Source organism: Eleutherodactylus coqui, chromosome 7 (genome assembly GCF_035609145.1).
Source record: "Eleutherodactylus coqui strain aEleCoq1 chromosome 7, aEleCoq1.hap1, whole genome shotgun sequence".
Classification (NCBI taxonomy): Eukaryota; Metazoa; Chordata; class Amphibia; order Anura; family Eleutherodactylidae; genus Eleutherodactylus; species Eleutherodactylus coqui.
The window spans coordinates 99,249,784-99,269,892 of NC_089843.1; the positions used below are offsets into that span (position 1 = coordinate 99,249,784).

At 45.9% G+C, this 20,109-nt stretch overlaps 1 protein-coding gene across 1 annotated transcript in view; it reads right to left on the bottom strand.

Annotated features, from left to right (window-relative positions):
• SNX25 (sorting nexin 25) overlaps window positions 1–20,109 on the bottom strand; it is a 183,554-nt gene extending 163,445 nt beyond the window's left edge. Inside the window, exon 1 of the mRNA XM_066573454.1 lies at window positions 19,509–20,109. Coding sequence (XP_066429551.1) covers window positions 19,509–19,913 — 405 coding nt within the window. The 5' untranslated portion in view covers window positions 19,914–20,109. The remainder of the gene's footprint in view (window positions 1–19,508) is intronic.

Consider the following 20,109-nt stretch of genomic DNA (forward strand, 5'->3'; position numbering starts at 1 on the left):
CTTATTTACGAATACTGCCTAAAAGTCACACAGTGCAAACTTGGTCTAGACAGTCTTAAAATGCCCCTCTCCTGTGTATTGTAGACAGCAAGGCAGCAGAAAAATAGGAAAATTTACATTGAAAACTATTGACAGAGCTCAAACTAGGCGCAAACAGCAGCGGAGCAGTGGGCAATGAAGACCTGGGCTACCTCTGAAATTTGTTTTGAAAGCTCAGATACATTTTCCATAATTTTCTTTGCCAGATACTCATTCTTATATATCATTATTCTTAGCAAAGATGGAAGGCCAGTGATTTTTTTACATACCATCAATAAGCATAAGCAAGACTGGCAATGGAGCCACAGAAAATTGGAAATAGCAGCCTATTACATCATCTTTAGTGGCCTGTGTGAAAGCTGCTAGACTTTAAGGTCTCATGTCCACGGGCACACACGGATTCCCAGTGCAGAATCCTGCAGGGGATTCCACCTGTGCCCAGAGCCACGAGGCCTTAAAGGGGTTCTGACACAAATAATTTTTTTATGCTTTAGCAGCCATTGTTCCCTGGTCTGCCTAATGGACCCAGGGAACCCATGGGTTAATGGCTGCTAAAGCATAAAAATCTTATACTTACCTGTTCTCCTGTTGTTGTTGACATCGGGGGTCATCTCCCAGCAGCATATTAGCACTTTCTGCTTAGGTTAAGCAGCCTGACTAGAGCCACCTGATTGGTGCACGCTGTGCAGTCACGTGGTGCCGAAGAGCCAATCAGGTGGCTCTAATCAGCAGCGCTGCTTAACCCAAGCAGAAAGTGCTGGTATGCCTCCCGGCAGGCAGTCTTCTTCCTCCAGCAGCCGCGCCGCTCCGGGATCGCACGCATGCGCAGTGGAGAGGTGCCCTCTGACAGGAGTCAGGACGGGCCGCGTCTCCACTGCGCATGCTCAGCACTCCGGAGTTCAGCCAGGACGGACGGGCCGCCCACAGCAAGCACTGCTTGTGACGTGCTTGCTGTGGCGGTCCGTCCGTTGACCTCGGAAGTGCCTGACGGACGGACCAGAGCAGGAAGCGGTCTTTTTGACAGCTCCTGCTCTGCTTTAAAGGCACAGAAGAAGATGCCGGCTGGAGGGAACATGCCTGGCGATCGGGCCAGGCCAGGCAAGGTGAGTACAATTTTTTTTTTTTCATGTCAGAACCCCTTTAAAAGACATGACTCACCTGTCCGGCTGCTGCGCGGGTCTTCTCCATAGGGGACGGATCTTCTTTCCTCTACACGGCAGATGCGCTCAGCACGCCAGATGTGTGCTGCGTGCAGGCGCCGTGCTTTTTTTAAAATTAAGCGCTGCGGAATAAGTTGGCGCTATACAAATAAAGATTATTATTATTATTATCTCCTGCTTTTTCCGTAAAACAGACGCAGTGCTAGCTGCGTCTCTGCCACGGATCGGACAGATTCAATTGACTTTAAAGGAAGCAGTCCATGTGGGAACCACAGAAAATGGAGCATGCTGCACCCCCGCCCCCCGATTTTCGAGTACTTCCGTACTTGGGTGAAAAGATTCGGGGGGCGCCGTGGGTGAGTGGGGGGGGGGGGGGGGGGGGGAGAGGGAGAGAGAGAGAGTTCCCCCCTGTTCCCCACTGCTACCCCCCAGCTCCGCCACGGCTCGCCCCCCGAATCTTTTCACCCGAGTACAGAAGTACTCGAAAATAGCGATGCTCGATCGAGTAATTACTTGAAATGAGTATATTCGCTCATCTCTAATCGACATGGATCCACCACTCCAGATCCTACTGGACAGCATCATCAGGTGAGGGATCGTAGAAGACTTCGTTCTGGGAGCTGAAGCCTTCTACTACACTTCTGGGACCGATGCGTTAGTGCAATAGGAGACACCATTCCCACTGATTTCAACAAAAGTAAAGCTCTCTTTGACACTTCAGCTTCCAGCACTGATGATGACGACATCTGGCCCATTGCATTGACAGCGGGCCAGACGATCAGTTGATTGGCAGAGATCATGAGCGGTGGATCCTCGCAATCAGCTCTTGATGACCTGTCCCAAGGATATGTCATCAATAGTATTTGCCTGGAAAACCTCTGTAAATGTGTTTTCATATGGTTAATCACAACAAAAGTTTTACATGAAAATCTTAATGAAATAATATGCTATTGTCCAATGATATTTTTTTTTATAACGCATTAAGATTTCTACCGAAAACACAAAATTGAAGCTGCTGTATATTAGTTAACTTCACTTAGCTTAGCCCCCTTCACACCTACACCAGGGCTCCATGAGCTTTTCGTTACTTGGCTCAGTCCTTGGCGTAAAGAATGAAAATACTGGAACGCCAAGATCCGGCACATACTGAAGTCGAACAGTGCTACACGGACCCCACTGACTTTAAACAGGGTCCATCCCGCTTCCATACATAGTGCAGCATCCTGGATTTTCTACCGGATTTGCGATGGGAGCCCTCAAAAGGAACCTCAGATGTAGATGTGAATGGGCCCAAACAGTGTACATCTTTTAACTATATATCATCTTTGGTATCCACGAGGTTTCTATGGTGATCTATTTCAAGACACAGAAAACGCAGCTGAAGCAATTAACTTCATAAGTCTTTTTTATGGAAGAGTATTAGAGGTCAGAGGAACAGAAAGAACAAGAAAGGACAATACCATACAGGGAACTCTGAGACCCAAGAAGGATTCCTCATACTGAGATTGGGCTGCTGGTTGTGGCCTCTGCTCATCCTACAGCTCCACACAATGGCGTATTCTCCTAGCAACTAAATCTAAGATAATTACGAGGATACAATATTGTGCCTCTATTCTGTATGCAGAGGCAGAAAGCTGCTCAATCCATTGCAAAATCTATTAAATAGCTGGAAAGGTAATTTTCTTTAGATGGATGTAGTTACTTAGTTTGGCCGTGGAAGACTGCACGAAGACTTTATGTAGGGTAATTAGTTCCTGTTATACGAACTAAAAAGTAAGCAGAAAATTAGATTTTATTTTCTAGCATATTTTCCACATCTAAATCATCGTGCAAAACTAAATGCAGATTTACAGATATTATGCAGAGGTTTGGTGGAATTTCTTTTGCAGATATATGCAGCTTGGGAACATACCCTAGCAAAGTTCAAGCTCATTCTTACATGGTTTTTCCCCTCTACTATGTAGCTCCACTTTCTAGAGCAAAGTACAAAGATTGCATCCATCAGTTTGTCTTCTTTGTAGAGCTCACAAATCTATTCCAATACACTGCAATCAGTTTCTGAACCCAGTGCAGTTTATAATCCAGTAACACTGGCGCTCTTTTGCAGAATGTTAGATGACATTACAAAACTAATTTTTTTACCCCTTTGTTGGAAATGTGAAGGGGAGCATGGAACGTGTACCACATATTCTGGGGGTTCTTTACTATAAGAGCAGTGAGACTGTGGAACTCTCTGCCTGAGGACGTGGTGATGGCAAAAATCGATAGGGGAGTTTAAGACGTCTTTCTAGAGCACTATGATATTTCAGGAAACAGACAATAAATAACCAGTGGGGTTGTTGATCCGGGTCTAGGAACTTTCCAACGTTGATCCAGGGATTATTCTGACTGCCATTATGGAGTCTGGAAGGAATTTTTTCACCAAAATGGGCTAAATTGGCTTCTGCCTCATTTTTTTTTTACACCTCCCTATAGATCAACAAGGGGGAAGGGGTGGGTTGAAAATAGGCTGAACTAGATGGACATTGTCTTCCTTCAGTCTAACATACTATGTGAGGCTAGATTCAGACAAACGTATATTGGCTCGGTTTTCACCGAGCCGATAATGGGGAGAGGCAGGATGGGGGCGGGGCTAATTCCCGAAATTTAGCCCCACCCCGCCTCCTTTCATTGCAAATAGTGCAGAGGGGCGGAGAGGAGGCAGAGGGGGGGGGGGCGGGAGCTCAGTACCTGCTCCTGGCTCTTCCATCCCCCCCCCCCCCCCCGCAGATGAGAACAACGTATATCGGCTCGGCACGAAAACTGAGCCGATATACGTTCAAGTGAATCCAGCCTTACTATGTGGAAAAGAGCTATGTCCATACACACACACACTTTTTTTGCTCTCTCTTCCCCATCTCTCACTTTATTTCCTAAATTATCTATTTTTCTCTCCATTCCAATGGCTCAATCACTTTTATTTGTTACTGCCCGATTGTTTGACTTTAGGTACATACAAGCCAGTCCATTGCATCGCCTTGCCCAAAGAGACCTTTTTAGCGTCCATAAGTTAGCGAGATGCTGGAGTATAATCAGAGTTATTCATTTCTGTTTCATTGTTCCATTTAAGGAGCAGAAAAATGGGTTTTCAATAAAAACGTAAATATTTTTATTTCTTTTTGGTTTCATTTCCACTTTTTAACTGAGATCAATGTGGAACAAAACAGAACAGTTTAATTTATTAATAATTTTTTCTTCTATTCTCCTCAAATGAAAGAGGAAAATGGAAGTGTATTACCGAGGCCAACGCCAGCGTGGGTGAGCTCTTAATTGTTCTGTTTTCCTTCTCCATTTCTGGTTTAAACATAGAATACTACTTTCATTACAAAAATTTTTTTAGATTAAAAAAATCTGTTTATAGAAAAAAAATACAAAAAGAAGGGTTTTCTTGCAGCGAATGCAAAGTAAAAGAATCCGATCCTTCAGCGCTGTAATGAGAACAAAATATTAGTTTATGAATTTACTGCAGGCCACTAAACAAACCTAACTTTCTGCTCCACTTGAGGCTTCTCTAACTCTCTTGAGCTTTTCATTTCATTTTTTGCCTATCTAGTAATAGGGAAGAATACAGAACTGCCGATCTTTAATTTACGTCCATTATAGCATCCATACAGCTGAAAAATGGAAAGCTTTTCATCACGTAAAACCAGTCATACATATTTGCTTAAATCTATCTCCTCCTACCCACCCCCTTTTTTTTTTAAGAAGTTATTTTTTACATAGACTCACTATAGGAAAGAAAACGTGTAATAATAATTTAAATGGTCATGCGTAGTACTCTTTTTTTCCCCATGGTTTATATTTTGCTCAGACTCACTTAGCGATGACGCGGGTACCTGCAGCCCATACACAATTACATGCGTATGGGCTGCAGGTATATCCGTGATCATAGAGAACAATGGCTCTGTGTCACGGTTAAATAGAACATGCTGCGATTAATTTTCTAAATGCAGATTATGCAATTCCGACCCACTAATGTGATCGTAACTGCATAATTCAATGCATTTTATTGATCCGCATATTACCGCGAATGATACAATACACAATTCAAATCATTTGTGTGAGACCGGCCTTACTGAGCGAATTCTCTTAGATTGTGTCTTAGAGGGGTCTAGTCGTCAACAAGCGCTACACAAGTGGAAGAAGAGGTCACTACACACAAGGAGCCTCTGAGAGCCTTTTTTTAGACCAAGAGGGAACCACTTCTAGGGGCTCAGCTGACAAGACTGTTCATCTAATCACCCCACAACTTGCAGATGTAACTGCATGCCGAGTTCTGCAGCAGAACGACAACTAATTCTAGGAGGGTTTTTTTGTTTTGCTTTTACAAAAACTATCCAGGTCAGTGGCAGTTCAAGCATGAGTGGTAGGCCGCTTTCACATCTGCGCTAGAACCTCACTTCATAGGTTCAGTCCCAGATCTGGCACCAAATACTACAAGAAAAAGTCCTGCATGCAGGACTTTAGTCGGTAAAATACCAGTCAGCTGAGTGGAAACTGAATGACCCCATTATAATCCATGGGATCTGTTTGGCGCTGTCCCATTCTGTCGTAAATCAGACTCGTTCGGCCAGAGGATTCCCTTTCCTGCTCACATAATGCAGCAGGAAGACGGAACCCCTGAAAGATGTGTAAGCAGCCTTTCCTGCTCTGTGTGTACGGATCATCAAAAATCTTTAATGTTTTTGACTTGTTTACATTTCCTTTCTTTAAAAGATAAAAAAAAAACACTTGGAAATGTATTTCAAGGCCGGAAGCAAATGCTTGATAAAACATTGCAACTCTTAAATGGCATCACACAAATATCTATTCCATAGAATGTGAGCAACATATGTGAAAAACAAAAGGAAAACTGTTAAAACAGCAAATTCTTCCAGATCCAGCAGCGCCTGCTGTTGTCACGACAGACGTAATTATGGAGTCCAGTTAGGCAACATCCTTATTAGGGGATATAAATTAATAGCTCCTATGCATGCTTATTCTAAACCCCCTTGAAAATCAATTGCTTCTTTGTAAATACACACTGTTTCTCCAGGTCTTAAGTACTTGATAGACTCTTAATCCTTCCTATGCTAATCACAACATTCAAAAGCCTTTGTGAAGGGGAAGGAAGGAGAGGTGACGTGTGCGGAATGGAAATTGGCAAATGATGAATGGCATTGCTGGTTCCCGTAAAAAAAACCCTCAAAACAAACAGTGTTACAGCCTGAAATCTAGATCCGTTTCTACTATATAAAAAGAGCACATATCAAATAATATAAAGAAAGCAAATAGGAAAAGAGTCAACAAAACAAAAATGATACACTAATGACTGAGTGCTTTTGGTAATGCGGTTTACGGGGGCAATCTGGGAGTCAAAAAGAAAAGTCCTTCAAAACTTCACAATTTACTACAGCATATGCTGGATTCTGTTTACATCTACATTGTGGCTTCCATCGATAACAGACTGATGACAGCAACACCCAATGGACCCCAAAGGCTAAAAATAAGGTTGGTCACAGTTATGTAGTTTTGAAGGCAGGCTTTCTTTGGAGGTCATGCCATTCTTGCAGTCAAATGTGAATTCAAGCAGGATCTCCTCTTTTCTGTGCAGTGTATGGAGACATCATAGCAGATAGTTTTCCCTGAGCTGTTGGGTGGAGACTAACAATTAGAGATTGAGCCTGCAGGGAGAAAACATTTCGATAAGCAATTCATATAATGGGCAGATATAGTGTTATTCCTCATGCTCATACACATCCTGAAAAGTCACCTCAAATGTTAGGCACACTTTCAATAGTGGTTTTATGGACTTTTTTTTGCATAAGTCAAATTCCAAACCCAATGTTCTATAACTTTGTACTGTTCGACTACTTTAATTTCAATCCAGATTCAACACCAGGTCATAAAACCCCATACTTCCCCTCCTTAGCACACTGTAAATCACAGCTGGCTGCTTCCACCAATGTATGTGTCAATATTACTGAAATCACAAAAATCAGACAACTGCTGCAATGAGGAGGATACATGGTGTACTGGGTGAGCATTACTAGAGAGGATCTAGTGGGGAGGGGGTGCCCGAGGCTAAATGAATTTTTAGCAGATAATTTCTGAAGTACTGATATACCCCAAAGCAGGAAGTGCTGAAGGAAAACTAGGAGCATGTGCCATGAAGATTGGGTTCTGCACAAAATTTTTACAAAAATCCCTGTGCATGTAGGGGGAAATTTGCCACTCTGTCAGCACTTTATACATTGTAAGATTGTTGACAGCCCTATGTAGGAGCTGGGGAGCACTTCCAAAGCATACCTGTGTGTCACCATCACCAGCTTTTAGAAAAAATACATTCTATATTTCTCGCACCACCACCCTCCGCAAATGCCATAAGTGCAGGACTTCTTACTGAAAAGCCCCCGACACTATTCCGAAAGGGGTTGTCAACCAAACTGTCACAATTAGGAAATTATTGTAGCTAAAATGTGTATTTGGAGGGCATAATTTTATTAAATGCAGATTTTCTTTCATTCCCTACTGTCAATGGGACCATTTGGAGAGGGACGTTGCAGCCAAGCTGCCCCGGGTTCTTCTGCACTGGTGACATGCTGCTACTTAGGGACACCGACAAAGTCTTGCGAGAGTGTGGGACATCCATTGTATGCTGAAGCTTCACAATCACATTCTCCTCAATGTTCTCAACTCATCATGAGAAAATCTGACTGCACTGTGAATGATTCAGAGCTCGAGTTAAGTCCACAGGACACGGATTTATGCTGCCTAAATTACATGCAGAGTCATTTTCTGAAAATACCGTAAGCTCAATAAGCATCATTGTCACACAGTGTAATGCTGCATGCTCTATGAAGCCAGAAAAGAAATTAAAACTAAATTTGCTGATCCTTATTAACCACATGATTTATTCCGTTACGGATTTAATCTTACGAAGGATCTAACACAAGCCATGTTAAACACTCCAAAAACCACCATCAAGTTAATTTAATATATCCTCTTGGCAGCTAGAATGACTTTGGCCAGGAGCTAGAAAACTAGTTCCATCCCAGTCGAGATGGCTAAGAATAAACAACGATGAATGATGGTCAATGATTGGCTCACCAACATAGCGATTGATACATTAAGGCAGAATACACACAGGCAGATCGGATTCCGCATGCGAAATCCAGACCCTGCCCGCGGTCAACATCCACGCGTACCTGCTGTTTTTTCTGTACTGCGGATGGTCCACACGGCGAGCCATCGGACATGCCCAGTACAGAATGTTTTTTTTTTTAAAGCCATCTGCTTTTCCCGCGTCATCACCTAGCGATGACGCAGAATCCGCAACCCTTCTGCAATGTCACTGCGGAAGGGCCGCAGATCTGACGGCTTCCATTAACTTCAATGGAAGGAGTCCAAGTGGAATCCGCGCTAAAATATGACGTGATTTTCTCTCCGCAAGCGGAAAATGGCAACCGATTTACGCTCTTGGACATGGAAAAGCGATTTTGCATAGCATGTCTATGGGCAGTATTTGTTGCGGAATCCAGAGGGGGCGCCCCCTCCGGATTCCGTAATGCAAATACGCCTGTGTGCACTGGGCCTAAGTATGAAACAGCGTGGTCCCCTTGGATATTATATATGGGGAATTCACTAGCTGACCCCTAATCTGGCGAGTATTATTTAGAGTAGATGACAGCCTTTAAATTGGTGACTATAACGTGCAATATTTTTACACTCAAGACAGACATCTAGGCCCTTCTTGAACATTTTTAGTCAGTTCTCCATCACCTCGTCTTCAGGCAGAGAGTTCCATAGTCTCGCTGCTCTTACAGTAAAGAATCCCCTTCTACGTTGGTGTAGAAACCCTCTTTCCTCTAGACATAGAAGGCGCCCCCTTTTTACAGTCACAGTCCTGGGTATAAATAGATAATGAGAGAGATCTCTGTATTGTCCCCCTGATATATTTATTGAATCATAAAATGGTAGAGCTGGAGGGGACCTCCAGGGTCATCGGGTCCAACCCCCTGCTCAGTGCAGGATTCAAAGATTTTGTTCAGCCTTTGTTTGATGACTTCCATTGAAGGACAACTCACTTCCTCCCATGTTCCACTCATTGATCACTCTCACTGTCAGAAAGTTTTTTCTAATACCTAATTTGTGTCTCCCCCATTTCAGTTTCATCCCATTGCTTTTAGTCTTTCCTTATACATAGTTATTAGGTCGCCCTTCAGCCATCTCTTTTCTAAACTAAATAACCCCAATTCTAACAACCTCTCTAGGTATTGTAGTCCGCCCACTCCATTAATTACTTTAGGTTCCCGTCTTTGTACCTGCTCAAGCTCTGATATGTCCTTCTCGAGCACCAGTGCCCAAAACCGTACACAATATTCCATGTGTGGTCTGACCAGTGACTTGTAAAGAGGAAGAAAAATGTTTGCATCATGTGACCCTAGACCTCTTTTCATGCAAGGGTCAGGAAGAACAGCCTAGAATCAGTCGTACATTATTGGTCAGTTTTAGGGAAAAGACCAAAGAAATACTGTAGGACATAGATGAAACCAGTGCAACTGAGCGATTTTGCAATGTGGTCTGCAGAAAGTGTCAGAACTCTGGAAAATGCAAAGAATTAAAAGATGCCAGAGCTATGAGCAAATATGGAGGAGTATGCGTTATATCAACCACACATCTCTACTTACAAGGGTGGGTAAGAGCTGCACCAGCTAGAAGAGACCGCGTAAAGGGAACACAAAATATCAGCACTCACATTGATTTTCTATCCCAGAAGTTAACAGTTCTGTTCCCCACTTCCCTCTACTACCGATGTTTGTAGAACACTACCTGTGAGAAAAGGGGTGCACTCTACATAGCCTCAAATCAAAGATGTCTACATCTAAGGGGGAGGGTCACCCACAGATGGATTTCAATTAAGTAATCCACAATCGCCGTCTGCAGGTACTTTCCGCGGCAAAACGTGGGCATTGAAAAGGCATGTAGTTTCCATTTTTCCTTCACAGTTGTGGACATGAATTGTACATTCGGCGAGTGGAAGAAAAATCGCAGCATGCCCTATTTTGCCGTGGACTCAGTCAAGTGCAGTCAATGGAGGCATCCGACCCGCAACCCATACGTAATTAACATTGCTTATGGGCTGCAGGTACCAGCGTCATCGCTAAGTTATGGTGTGGGAAATACAAGCAAAGTACAAGAGAAAACTGGAGCTGGGACTACTCTATAAATGACGGTATTGGCTGTATCACAGCTGAAATGTTCTCAGCAGCAAAACCTCTGATCTTGGCTGTAAAACATTTAGATGCCACTGTCAATTCCGAGGCTTAATAAAATGCCTGCAAAAATACCATATACTGCAATACTTAAGTGTTGCAGTAAATTTTATAAGGGCTCACTCACATCAGCATCAGAGGTTCCATTTGGAACCTCCATAGCTGAATTCCGTTAAAAAAAGGCTGAAATATATAGCATATTGTACTATTTCATCCTGTAAAAAGCCAGACGCCTAGTCGGAAACCGAACGGACCGCACTATAGCCGTCCAGGTAGATCATAAGACGGATCAGTTTGGACATAGGGTGCCGTTTTCTTGCTCCCCAAATGGAGCAGGTGTACTGATGTGAACGAGCCCTAAGCAATCAGATTATCACTAGTTCAAGTCACCTATGGCCGCCTGCAGACGGGCGGAAGTCCCGTGGCGGGATTTCCGCCACTAAAAGCCTGCATAGGAGTGCATTACAATACGCACTCCTATGCAGACGGCCGCGGTTTGGCCGCGCGAAATGTCGCGCGGCAAACAAACCGTGGCATGTCCGATTTCTGTGCGGGGCTCGCAGAGCCTCGCACAGAAACGTCACTCACCCGGCCGGCGGCTCCGGTCTGCGCATGCGCCGGCTGCCCGGCAGCCGGCACATGGAAGAGCCGAGGCCGCCATGCGCGGGTGAGTACGCGCTCCTCTCTGCAGGCGCTCGGGTCTGGTCCTGCGGCGAGAATTCCCGCCGCCGGATCCGATCTGCCCGTCTGCAGGCGGCCTATGGGGACTAAAAACTCTTCTTACAATAATAACTACAATGGGAAAAATATACATATTATATGTACACTGAGCCTCGTGTACATATACCTGAAGGTTGCAAGTTCAATCTCCGCTTGATTCAGGTAGCCGGCTCAAGGTTCACTCAGCCTTCCATCCTTCTGAGGCCGGTGAACGAAACCATTGAAAGCACGGTTTCATAATTCTGTTTTAACGCCCATGTGAAACCGTCCTTGGGGTTATTTCACAAAAATTGGAAAAAGCCAGCATTACTCACTGCAAGACGCTGTAAATTCTGCACCAAAATCCATAGTTTCCCTGCGGATTTTAATACAGAATTAAAAATGGTTTAATTCTGTCAATTCCACTTCCAAATCTTCAGGTAGACCTCTGGGCTTCGGAGCGGAATTCCGCACTGGCAGATTGCCACTAGGTCCAGTGGTGTTCAACATTTTTGATCTGGGAGAGGGAATGGATGGGAAACTAGGAGGGATAGCTAACACTAGGGAAGAGAGAGTATTAAAAAACATCTAGACAAGCTTGAACAGTGGGCAGCGACTAACAGAATGGTATTTAACAAATGAGAAATACAAAGTCCTACATCTGGGCAAGAAAAATGAAAAAAAAAAAAAAGCACATACAGAAGGGGAGGAATTGGGCTAAGCAGCAGCACATGTGAAAAAGACTTGGGTATACTAATTGATCATAGACTGAACGTGAGTCAACAATGCGATGCAGCAGCCAAAAAGGCAAACACAATTCTGGGATGTATTAAGAGAAGCATAGAGTTAGGATCACGTGAGATAATTACCCCCTCTACTCTTCCTTAGTCAGACCTCATCTGGAATACTGTGTCCAGTTCTGGGCACCCCAATTTAAAAAAGACAGACAAACTGGAGCAAGTTCAGAGAAGAGTTACCAAGATGGTGAGCGGTCTGCAAATCATGTCCTATGATGAACAGTTAAAGGATCTGGGAATGTTTAGCTTGCCAAAGAGAAGACTTAATAGCTTTAGGGTTGTCACATTGCAGAGGGATCAGCCCTATTCTCATTTGCACAAGGAAAGACTAGAAGCAATGGGATGAAACTGAAAGGGAGGAATAGTTTCTGTGAAAGAGCCCTTGAGTATATGTCAGTCAACAATATTAGTGACCAATTCCAGTGAAAGTAAGAAGAATTGTGACTTCATATCTGGACCATAATACAAAGTGTACTTCAGTATCAGCACTAAATTGCGCAATGTTTTTATAGCGTTCTTTATGCAATAATAAATATATTTAAGTGTCGCTCAATACATAAAAACTCTAAAATGATTATCTTAGAAGCACATACTCAACAACAAGCCGATTATTAGGTCTCTGACCCTCAACGGCTAGTTATTTTCTTACAAGCACTTTTCTTTTCTGCTGATCTCCTCGCCACAGATTACCCATGTTGGGCTTTGTTACGCTGAATACACATCAGTAATTACGGACAGGGAGGTCGAGCATGAGCTAATTGCATAGAGTGGCACCCTTGACTTCTGCTTCCATCATACATACTGAACCGGAGAACATCATGGTATTAGCATGCAGCTGGCACACCAGATTCCATAAGGGACCTTTCAGATGGGCGCAATTCGACAGTGATACACGGAAGATATTGAGATGTGGCCATGAAAATGACTTCATTCTGCATCATAATACGCATTCAGACATGTATCTCCGCAGCAGCAGATTCAGCGGCATATGGCAGCCAAATTCCAGCCGATACGGGAGGTCCATATGGCAACGAGTGAGGACACACGCAACAAGTACCAGAGATGATTGCAGAAAGGCATTTGTAAAGACAACTTTTCTAGACAAGTAGGTCATATAGTCGCACTGATAATTCTCTGGTAAGACTTCCTGTCCATGGGCACTGCCCAGGAGCAGAAGCCAGCAGATGGATCTCCGCGGTGAGCCTACCTGACAGATAGGCTGACCGCGGAGAATCACGGCAATTCGCAGCATGCTACGATTTGCCGGCTGCAAGAGGAGAATCGCAATGACTCTCCGCTCGTGGACAGGGGGGGCTGTGCTTTCCATAGCAACGCTATAGAGAGTGTGCACTGTGTTCCCCGTGGCGAGATTATCCCCGCAGGGAACGCAATGCAAAAGCACCCGTGGACAGGCGGCCTAACACACTTTGCACATACATAACAGAACAGACACAAATCTGCTCCACTACTCCGTTTTTATATTTGACTAGCTTGTTACCCGCGACTTCGTCCACGTGAAATTTGTATTTTTTTTTTTTAATCTAATCTGTGTTTTCCTGTATATTGAAAAGCAAAAAGTTGAAATAGTGAAAGGAATGTAACTGCAATCTGCTGTCAGCACAGTTCTGTACACCCCGTTTTTGGACTTATCCTTTGCTAGGATATAAAGGTTTTGTGGGCTATATACATGTGAGCACGCCACATACAGTTGCCCATGAGAAAAACCATGTTTTTTCTAAATGTACACCTGCTACCTTAAGTGTTTACCCTTGCGCCTTATTGATTGTCATCTTAAATGCTATTTTTAGAGGGAATTGCAGCCTTTTAAATTGAAAAAGCAAATCCGTCGGTATTACCGGAATGAGTGGAATTAAAACACTTTCTTCTTTTGCTATATAGGCCTAGCTCATGATGTGCACCCCCTTCTACTCAGCTGCACTTAATCGCATATGTGCAGCAGCGACGTCTGCCCTCACGTGCCTGCCTCTGTGTAGGCCTAGGTTATAATGTGCACCCTCTCCCCCTTGCCGCATGGCATGGCCTGGGCGGAGCAGAGGTGTACCTGTGCATCACCAAATAAATCTGTCTTGTCGCGCTCCCTAGAGACCTCTATAACTTTTCGGGATAAAACGAAGCCTATGTCCTCCCTCAAGATGCAGCTATCTCCCTGCCAAATTTCAGCAATATCGCTTCAGCGGTCTAGCCGTGAAAAGGTAACAGACAGACAGTTACGTTCACATTTATAATATTAGTATGGAAGTGGGACTCTTTTTCGTTTTTTTACATGACCTGCCGACATCATAAGTTTCTCTTACTTTAGTACCAATAATGTGCTGGAAAATGTAACAGCCAAAGGGGATATATTCTCGCCCCCTCTCCCGGAGTCACATGGTACGGATCACATGGAGGGGCTGATGCCTGGCCGCTCACCACATTGCTGCAGTACTTACATGGCAGTCTTCAGAATGTCTGTGAATGCAGAACAAAGCAAACACATAACTTACACCGCTCTAAGGGGGGCTGCCTGGATAACTTACACCGCTCTAAGGGGGGCTGCCTGGAGGTTTAAACAGCAACTACAAGTTTAGAAAACTTGACATTTCAAAAGTTATCAGTGGGGTCCGAGTGCTGAGACCCCACAATTGCTAAAAGGAAGGGGCAAAAGTGCTCAGCCCAGCACTGTGACCCCTACAATCATTAGAATGGGGGTCCTGTCGGTCACATGCTGGCAGCTGCAGGTAGTGCCATATAAAAGGGACCTGTCGGTCACATGCTGGCAGCCGCAGGTAGTGCCATATAAAAGGGACCTGTCGGTCACATGCTGGCAGCCGCAGGTAGTGCCATATAAAGGGACCTGTCGGTCACATGCTGGCAGCCGCAGGTAGTGCCATATAAAGGGACCTGTCGGTCACATGCTGGCAGCCGCAGGTAGTGCCATATAAAGGGACCTGTCGGTCACATGCTGGCAGCCGCAGGTAGCGCCATATAAAAGGGACCTGTCGGTCACATGCTGGCAGCCGCAGGTAGCGCCATATAAAGGGACATGGCGGTCACATGCTGGCAGCCGCAGGTAGTGCCATATAAAGGGACCCGGCGGTCACATGCTGGCAGCCGCAGGTAGTGCCATATAAAGGGACCCGGCGGTCACATGCTGGCAGCCGCAGGTAGTGCCATATAAAGGGACCCGGCGGTCACATGCTGGCAGCCGCAGGTAGTGCCATATAAAAGGGACCTGTCGGTCACATGCTGGCAGCCGCAGGTAGTGCCATATAAAAGGGACCTGTCGGTCACATGCTGGCAGCCGCAGGTAGTGCCATATAAAAGGGACCTGTCGGTCACATGCTGGCAGCCGCAGGTAGTGCCATATAAAAGGGACCTGTCGGTCACATGCTGGCAGCCGCAGGTAGTGCCATATAAAAGGGACCTGTCGGTCACATGCTGGCAGCCGCAGGTAGTGCCATATAAAAGGGACCTGTCGGTCACATGCTGGCAGCCGCAGGTAGTGCCATATAAAGGGACATGTCGGTCACATGCTGGCAGCCGCAGGTAGTGCCATATAAAAGGGACCTGTCGGTCACATGCTGGCAGCCGCAGGTAGTGCCATATAAAAGGGACCTGTCGGTCACATGTTGGCAGCCGCAGGTAGTGCCATATAAAAGGGACATGTCGGTCACATGCTGGCAGCCGCAGGTAGTGCCATATAAAAGGGACCTATCGGTCACATGCTGGCAGCCGCAGGTAGTGCCATATAAAAGGGACCTGTCGGTTACATGCTGGCAGCCGCAGGTAGTACCATATAAAAGGGACCTGTCGGTCACATGCTGGTAGCCGCAGGTAGTGCCATATAAAAGGGACCTGTCGGTCACATGCTGGCAGCCGCAGGTAGTGCCATATCAAGGGACCTGTCGGTCACACGCTGGCAGCCGCAGGTAGTGCCATATCAAGGGACCTGTCGGTCACACGCTGGCAGCCGCAGGTAGTGCCATATCAAGGGACATGTCGGTCACATGCTGGCAGCCGCAGGTAGTGCCATATAAAAGGGACCTGTCGGTCACATGCTGGCAGCCGCAGGTAGTACCATATAAAGGGACATGTCGGTCACATGCTGGCAGCTGCAGGTAGTGCCATATAAAGGGACCTGTCGGTCACATGCTGGCAGCCGCAGGTAGTGCCATATAAAGGGACCTGTCGGTCACATGCTGGCAGCCGCAGGTAGTGCCATATAAAGGGACATGTCGGTCACATGCTGGCAGCCGCAGGTAGTGCCATATAAAGGGACCTGTCGGTCACATGCTGGCAGCCGCAGGTAGTGCCATATAAAGGGACATGTCGGTCACATGCTGGCAGCCGCAGGTAGTGCCATATAAAGGGACATGTCGGTCACATGCTGGCAGCCGCAGGTAGTGCCATATAAAGGGACATGTCGGTCACACGCTGGCAGCCGCAGGTAGTGCCATATAAAGGGACCTGTCGGTCACAGTTGACCATTGGCTTGCAGCCTATCTTAACTCTGATGCTCGGTCTAGCGGCCATAACTGGACACGACCAACAATTCTCATTCCCTTGATGAACTGGATATAAGATTCTATGTAAACTGGATGTGCTTGTATTTACCCTCCACTGCGGATGGATCTTCTAGTATTCTACCATTGTGTGTTAATATTATATATCTGTTTACAACTGTTTTCTATACACTATTACCCTGTTTCCCTGAAAATAAGACATACCATGAAAATAAGACATAGCAGGATTTTCCAGAATTTTTGAGGATGCAAAATGATTTTTCAGGCTTTTTGAGGATGCTTGAAATATAAGCCCTACTTCAAAATTAAGCCCTGCTAACAGTTAATTAAAAAAGTCAATTTAAATGGTGTCCAGGCAGCTATACAGGTAAAAAAGTTAAAGCTTTTTGAACAAAAATTAATATAAGACACTGTCCTATTTTCAGGGAAACACGGTATATAGTATTTATTTTGCTTCTTTTAAAGGGGTGGTCTGCACTATTTTTTACTGCTGACCAATCCTCTACATTGGTCATCAGTAGTTGATGCTTACTTTCATGTTTGATGCGTGTGTGCGGTTTTTTTACTCCCGTATTGCATCCACGTTTACGGCTTTTATTACATGCACAAAAAAAACACAAGGAAACCAAAGTGGGGGCAGTTTTGTTACAACCCACTGAAAACAGCGCGCACAAAAAAAATGCCGTGACTACAGATGCTAATGTCATGTGCAATCACTGGGGTTTTCTATGCACCCATAGACTTTACTGGGAGAGTTTGGTCTGTGTATATGGATCAAAGTAAAACGGGCTGCCATTTTTTATAACACAAGATTGGTCACTTAAAAAAGGTCCCGTCTGAATAAAGCAGTTTAATTCAATAGATCTGTATTGTCCTCAATGTGCCGCGTGTGCGCTGGGTAAGCTGTTTACATGCAAGTAATGTGACCATACGGTTGCATTAGCCAGATGGAGACTAATAGTGCCGTCTCGGCCCTGTCTGGCAGGTAGACTACAGTAGAGCAATACAAAAAAAAGAAAAACATTACAAGAATTTAACAAGTAGATGATTGAATAGCGTTAGATGGCGCGTTCTATTCAACAACATACAAAAATCACATTATTGCCTATCTTTCTGCGTTTTGCTCCTTTTTTATTGCCCATGTTTCCCTATGGAGCCTCGGCTTTATGACATCACAGCGCTGCCTCTTGCAATTTTTGTGTGGAGCTTTTTAACATTAGGAAGTCCTATTGTCTTTCTCACGAGAAAATCACAAGAAAAACTGCAAGCAGCAGAGATGTTCTTTGCGAGAAAAAGCAGCGCTGATGCTCAAACGTCTCAGGAGCCAAATTGGGATATTGCTGCAATTTTCTCGTGGCGATATCGCGATCGCCTGAGTGAAACTAGCCTTAGCAAACACTGTGCCATACAATGCCAATATAATACCGTCCTACATCATCAGACTCGTATAAACCATACGCGCCAACAGTAATGATACTGACCTCGCTGCACCCCCCATGCCCAACTGTCCCCTCCATTCTATGAGATGGAAAGCGCTCCCCAGGGGCACTAATGTCACCGCTATACTGATGCATTATTTCATACTGACCATTCCTACAACGGAGGGGCCGTGCACAGCGGCTTGGACGAATAGTCTGAGTAAGAGGAAGAATATATATTTGCATCCTGTCGTATTAGAACATCAGGCCACTGCAGTCCGCGTCCGATCCCAATGGTGCCCAAGAAGCTCGGGCACAACTTTCTTCCAGTCCACGTGCATATACACTGAGGCTGTACTCACACGGGCAAAGGAGTTGTAGGTCAGAGAGAAATGTTTGATGTGTTCATCGTGCTTTCACGCAGAAAATGTGCAATTTGCGTCAGATTTATATCCACTTTTCTTGCATTTAAAAAAAACAAAAACATGTAGTTCTAATTGTTCAAGGTTGTAATAAATGGCGCTAACATGACATGCGAGCGCGATGCGTCTTCTTCAGGCTCTACTGACATACAGCTACCATTTATTGGGGCCCGAAGCACGTACTGGGATTTACAGGCAGGAAACACTGGACACGTGATGGAAACGGAAGGTCTTCATGACATACATGACATGTCAGCGCTCCTCAATCACCAGACGTGTGCACACCCAGCCGTGTTTAAGGAAGGCGGAAAATAAACCCCGCAGGAAGCGCTCCGAGCGCCATTCTCATCTGGGTTTGGGGTCCGTTTTTAATGGATCCGTTATGATTTGAAAGCGGATGGATGCAACACAGAAGCAAACTGATCACTGTGGCCCCCCGGCCCCCTTAAGGGATCCGTTATTAATAAGGACAAGTATCCATGAAACGTCAGCCGTTGACAGATCCGTCTCCGCGGTCGTTATTTCCACTTGCACATGCTCAGTAGGGACAGCGAATGCGTTTTACCAATTGACACCAATGGTAAAAAAACAACAAGAACGCATCGATCCATCACAATTCCCATTTTTAGGGGAAACAGAACGGAGGTGCAAAGAAGTCATTATTGTTCTCTATAGGGAATCTAGTCGATCCGTTCTATTCAGTTTATCTAGTGTGAAGACAGAAGAGAACAACTGACGGCTAAACACAGGTGTGACCGGCGCCCAGGGCGTTATTACAAATATGACGCAAGCCAAACGCCAGTCTTATGGCACGCATGCGCCAGTCTTATGGCACGCATGCGCCAGTCTTATGGCACGCATGCGCCAGTCTTATGGCACGCATGCGCCAGTCTTATGGCACGCATGCGCCAGTCTTATGGCACGCATGCGCCAGTCTTAAACTTTATTTGCAACACATAGAAAAGATTTAAAAGTTGATACATCAAAAGGGGCACAGTTGTATCCAATTTATAGGCTGTACCCCAATGAACACCTATGGGACAGGGCGCCAACAGGGTGCTGCACCAGTGCCACTCGCCCCATATGTAGCTAATATATAGTACATACACACTACTACTACACCAGCATCCACTCCTGCTGTAGTGCCCCCGGCTCACCTGTGTCTGGCTCCTGGCTCGGGTGAAGTCTGGGGGTGCAGCCTGGCGGCCGGCACAGTGCAGGGCGCAGAGTGACCCCACCACTAGAGCGCACAGGGCGCCCCCCAGGTAGACAGCGCAGCGGAGCAGCAGGACAGTCGGGCAGAGCTCCCCTGTAGCGCCCCCTGCAGGCTGTGCAGCCTCCTGCCCCAGGTGTATCAGCGAGAGGAGCAGCAGCCCGAACACTGCGGTCAGCATGAGGATGGAGGAGGAGCGGGAGGCTGCGCTCTGCTGCTCCGGGCACACGTCCGGGGGGCACCGCTGCCAGTAGTGTGGCCCGAGGATGCTCGCGGCTGCCCTCTCCTTGCAGGCGGCATGGCTGTCCGGCTCTTCTGCCCCTCTGCCTGGCCTGCCATGGAGATTCATAGCGCTCCCGCATCCCCAGCCGCAGCCAGGCTGCTCATCTCTCCCGGGCCGGCTGCTCTCTCCTCCGCGTACTCCGGGCTTAGTCTCCTCCCTAATCCCCGTGTCTGTCAGCCGCACGCCCGCCCAGTCCTCCAGTGAGGCGGAGACAGGACGGGGCGGCGGGGGAAGCTGTAGCGGCAAACTTCCAGCATCCCGG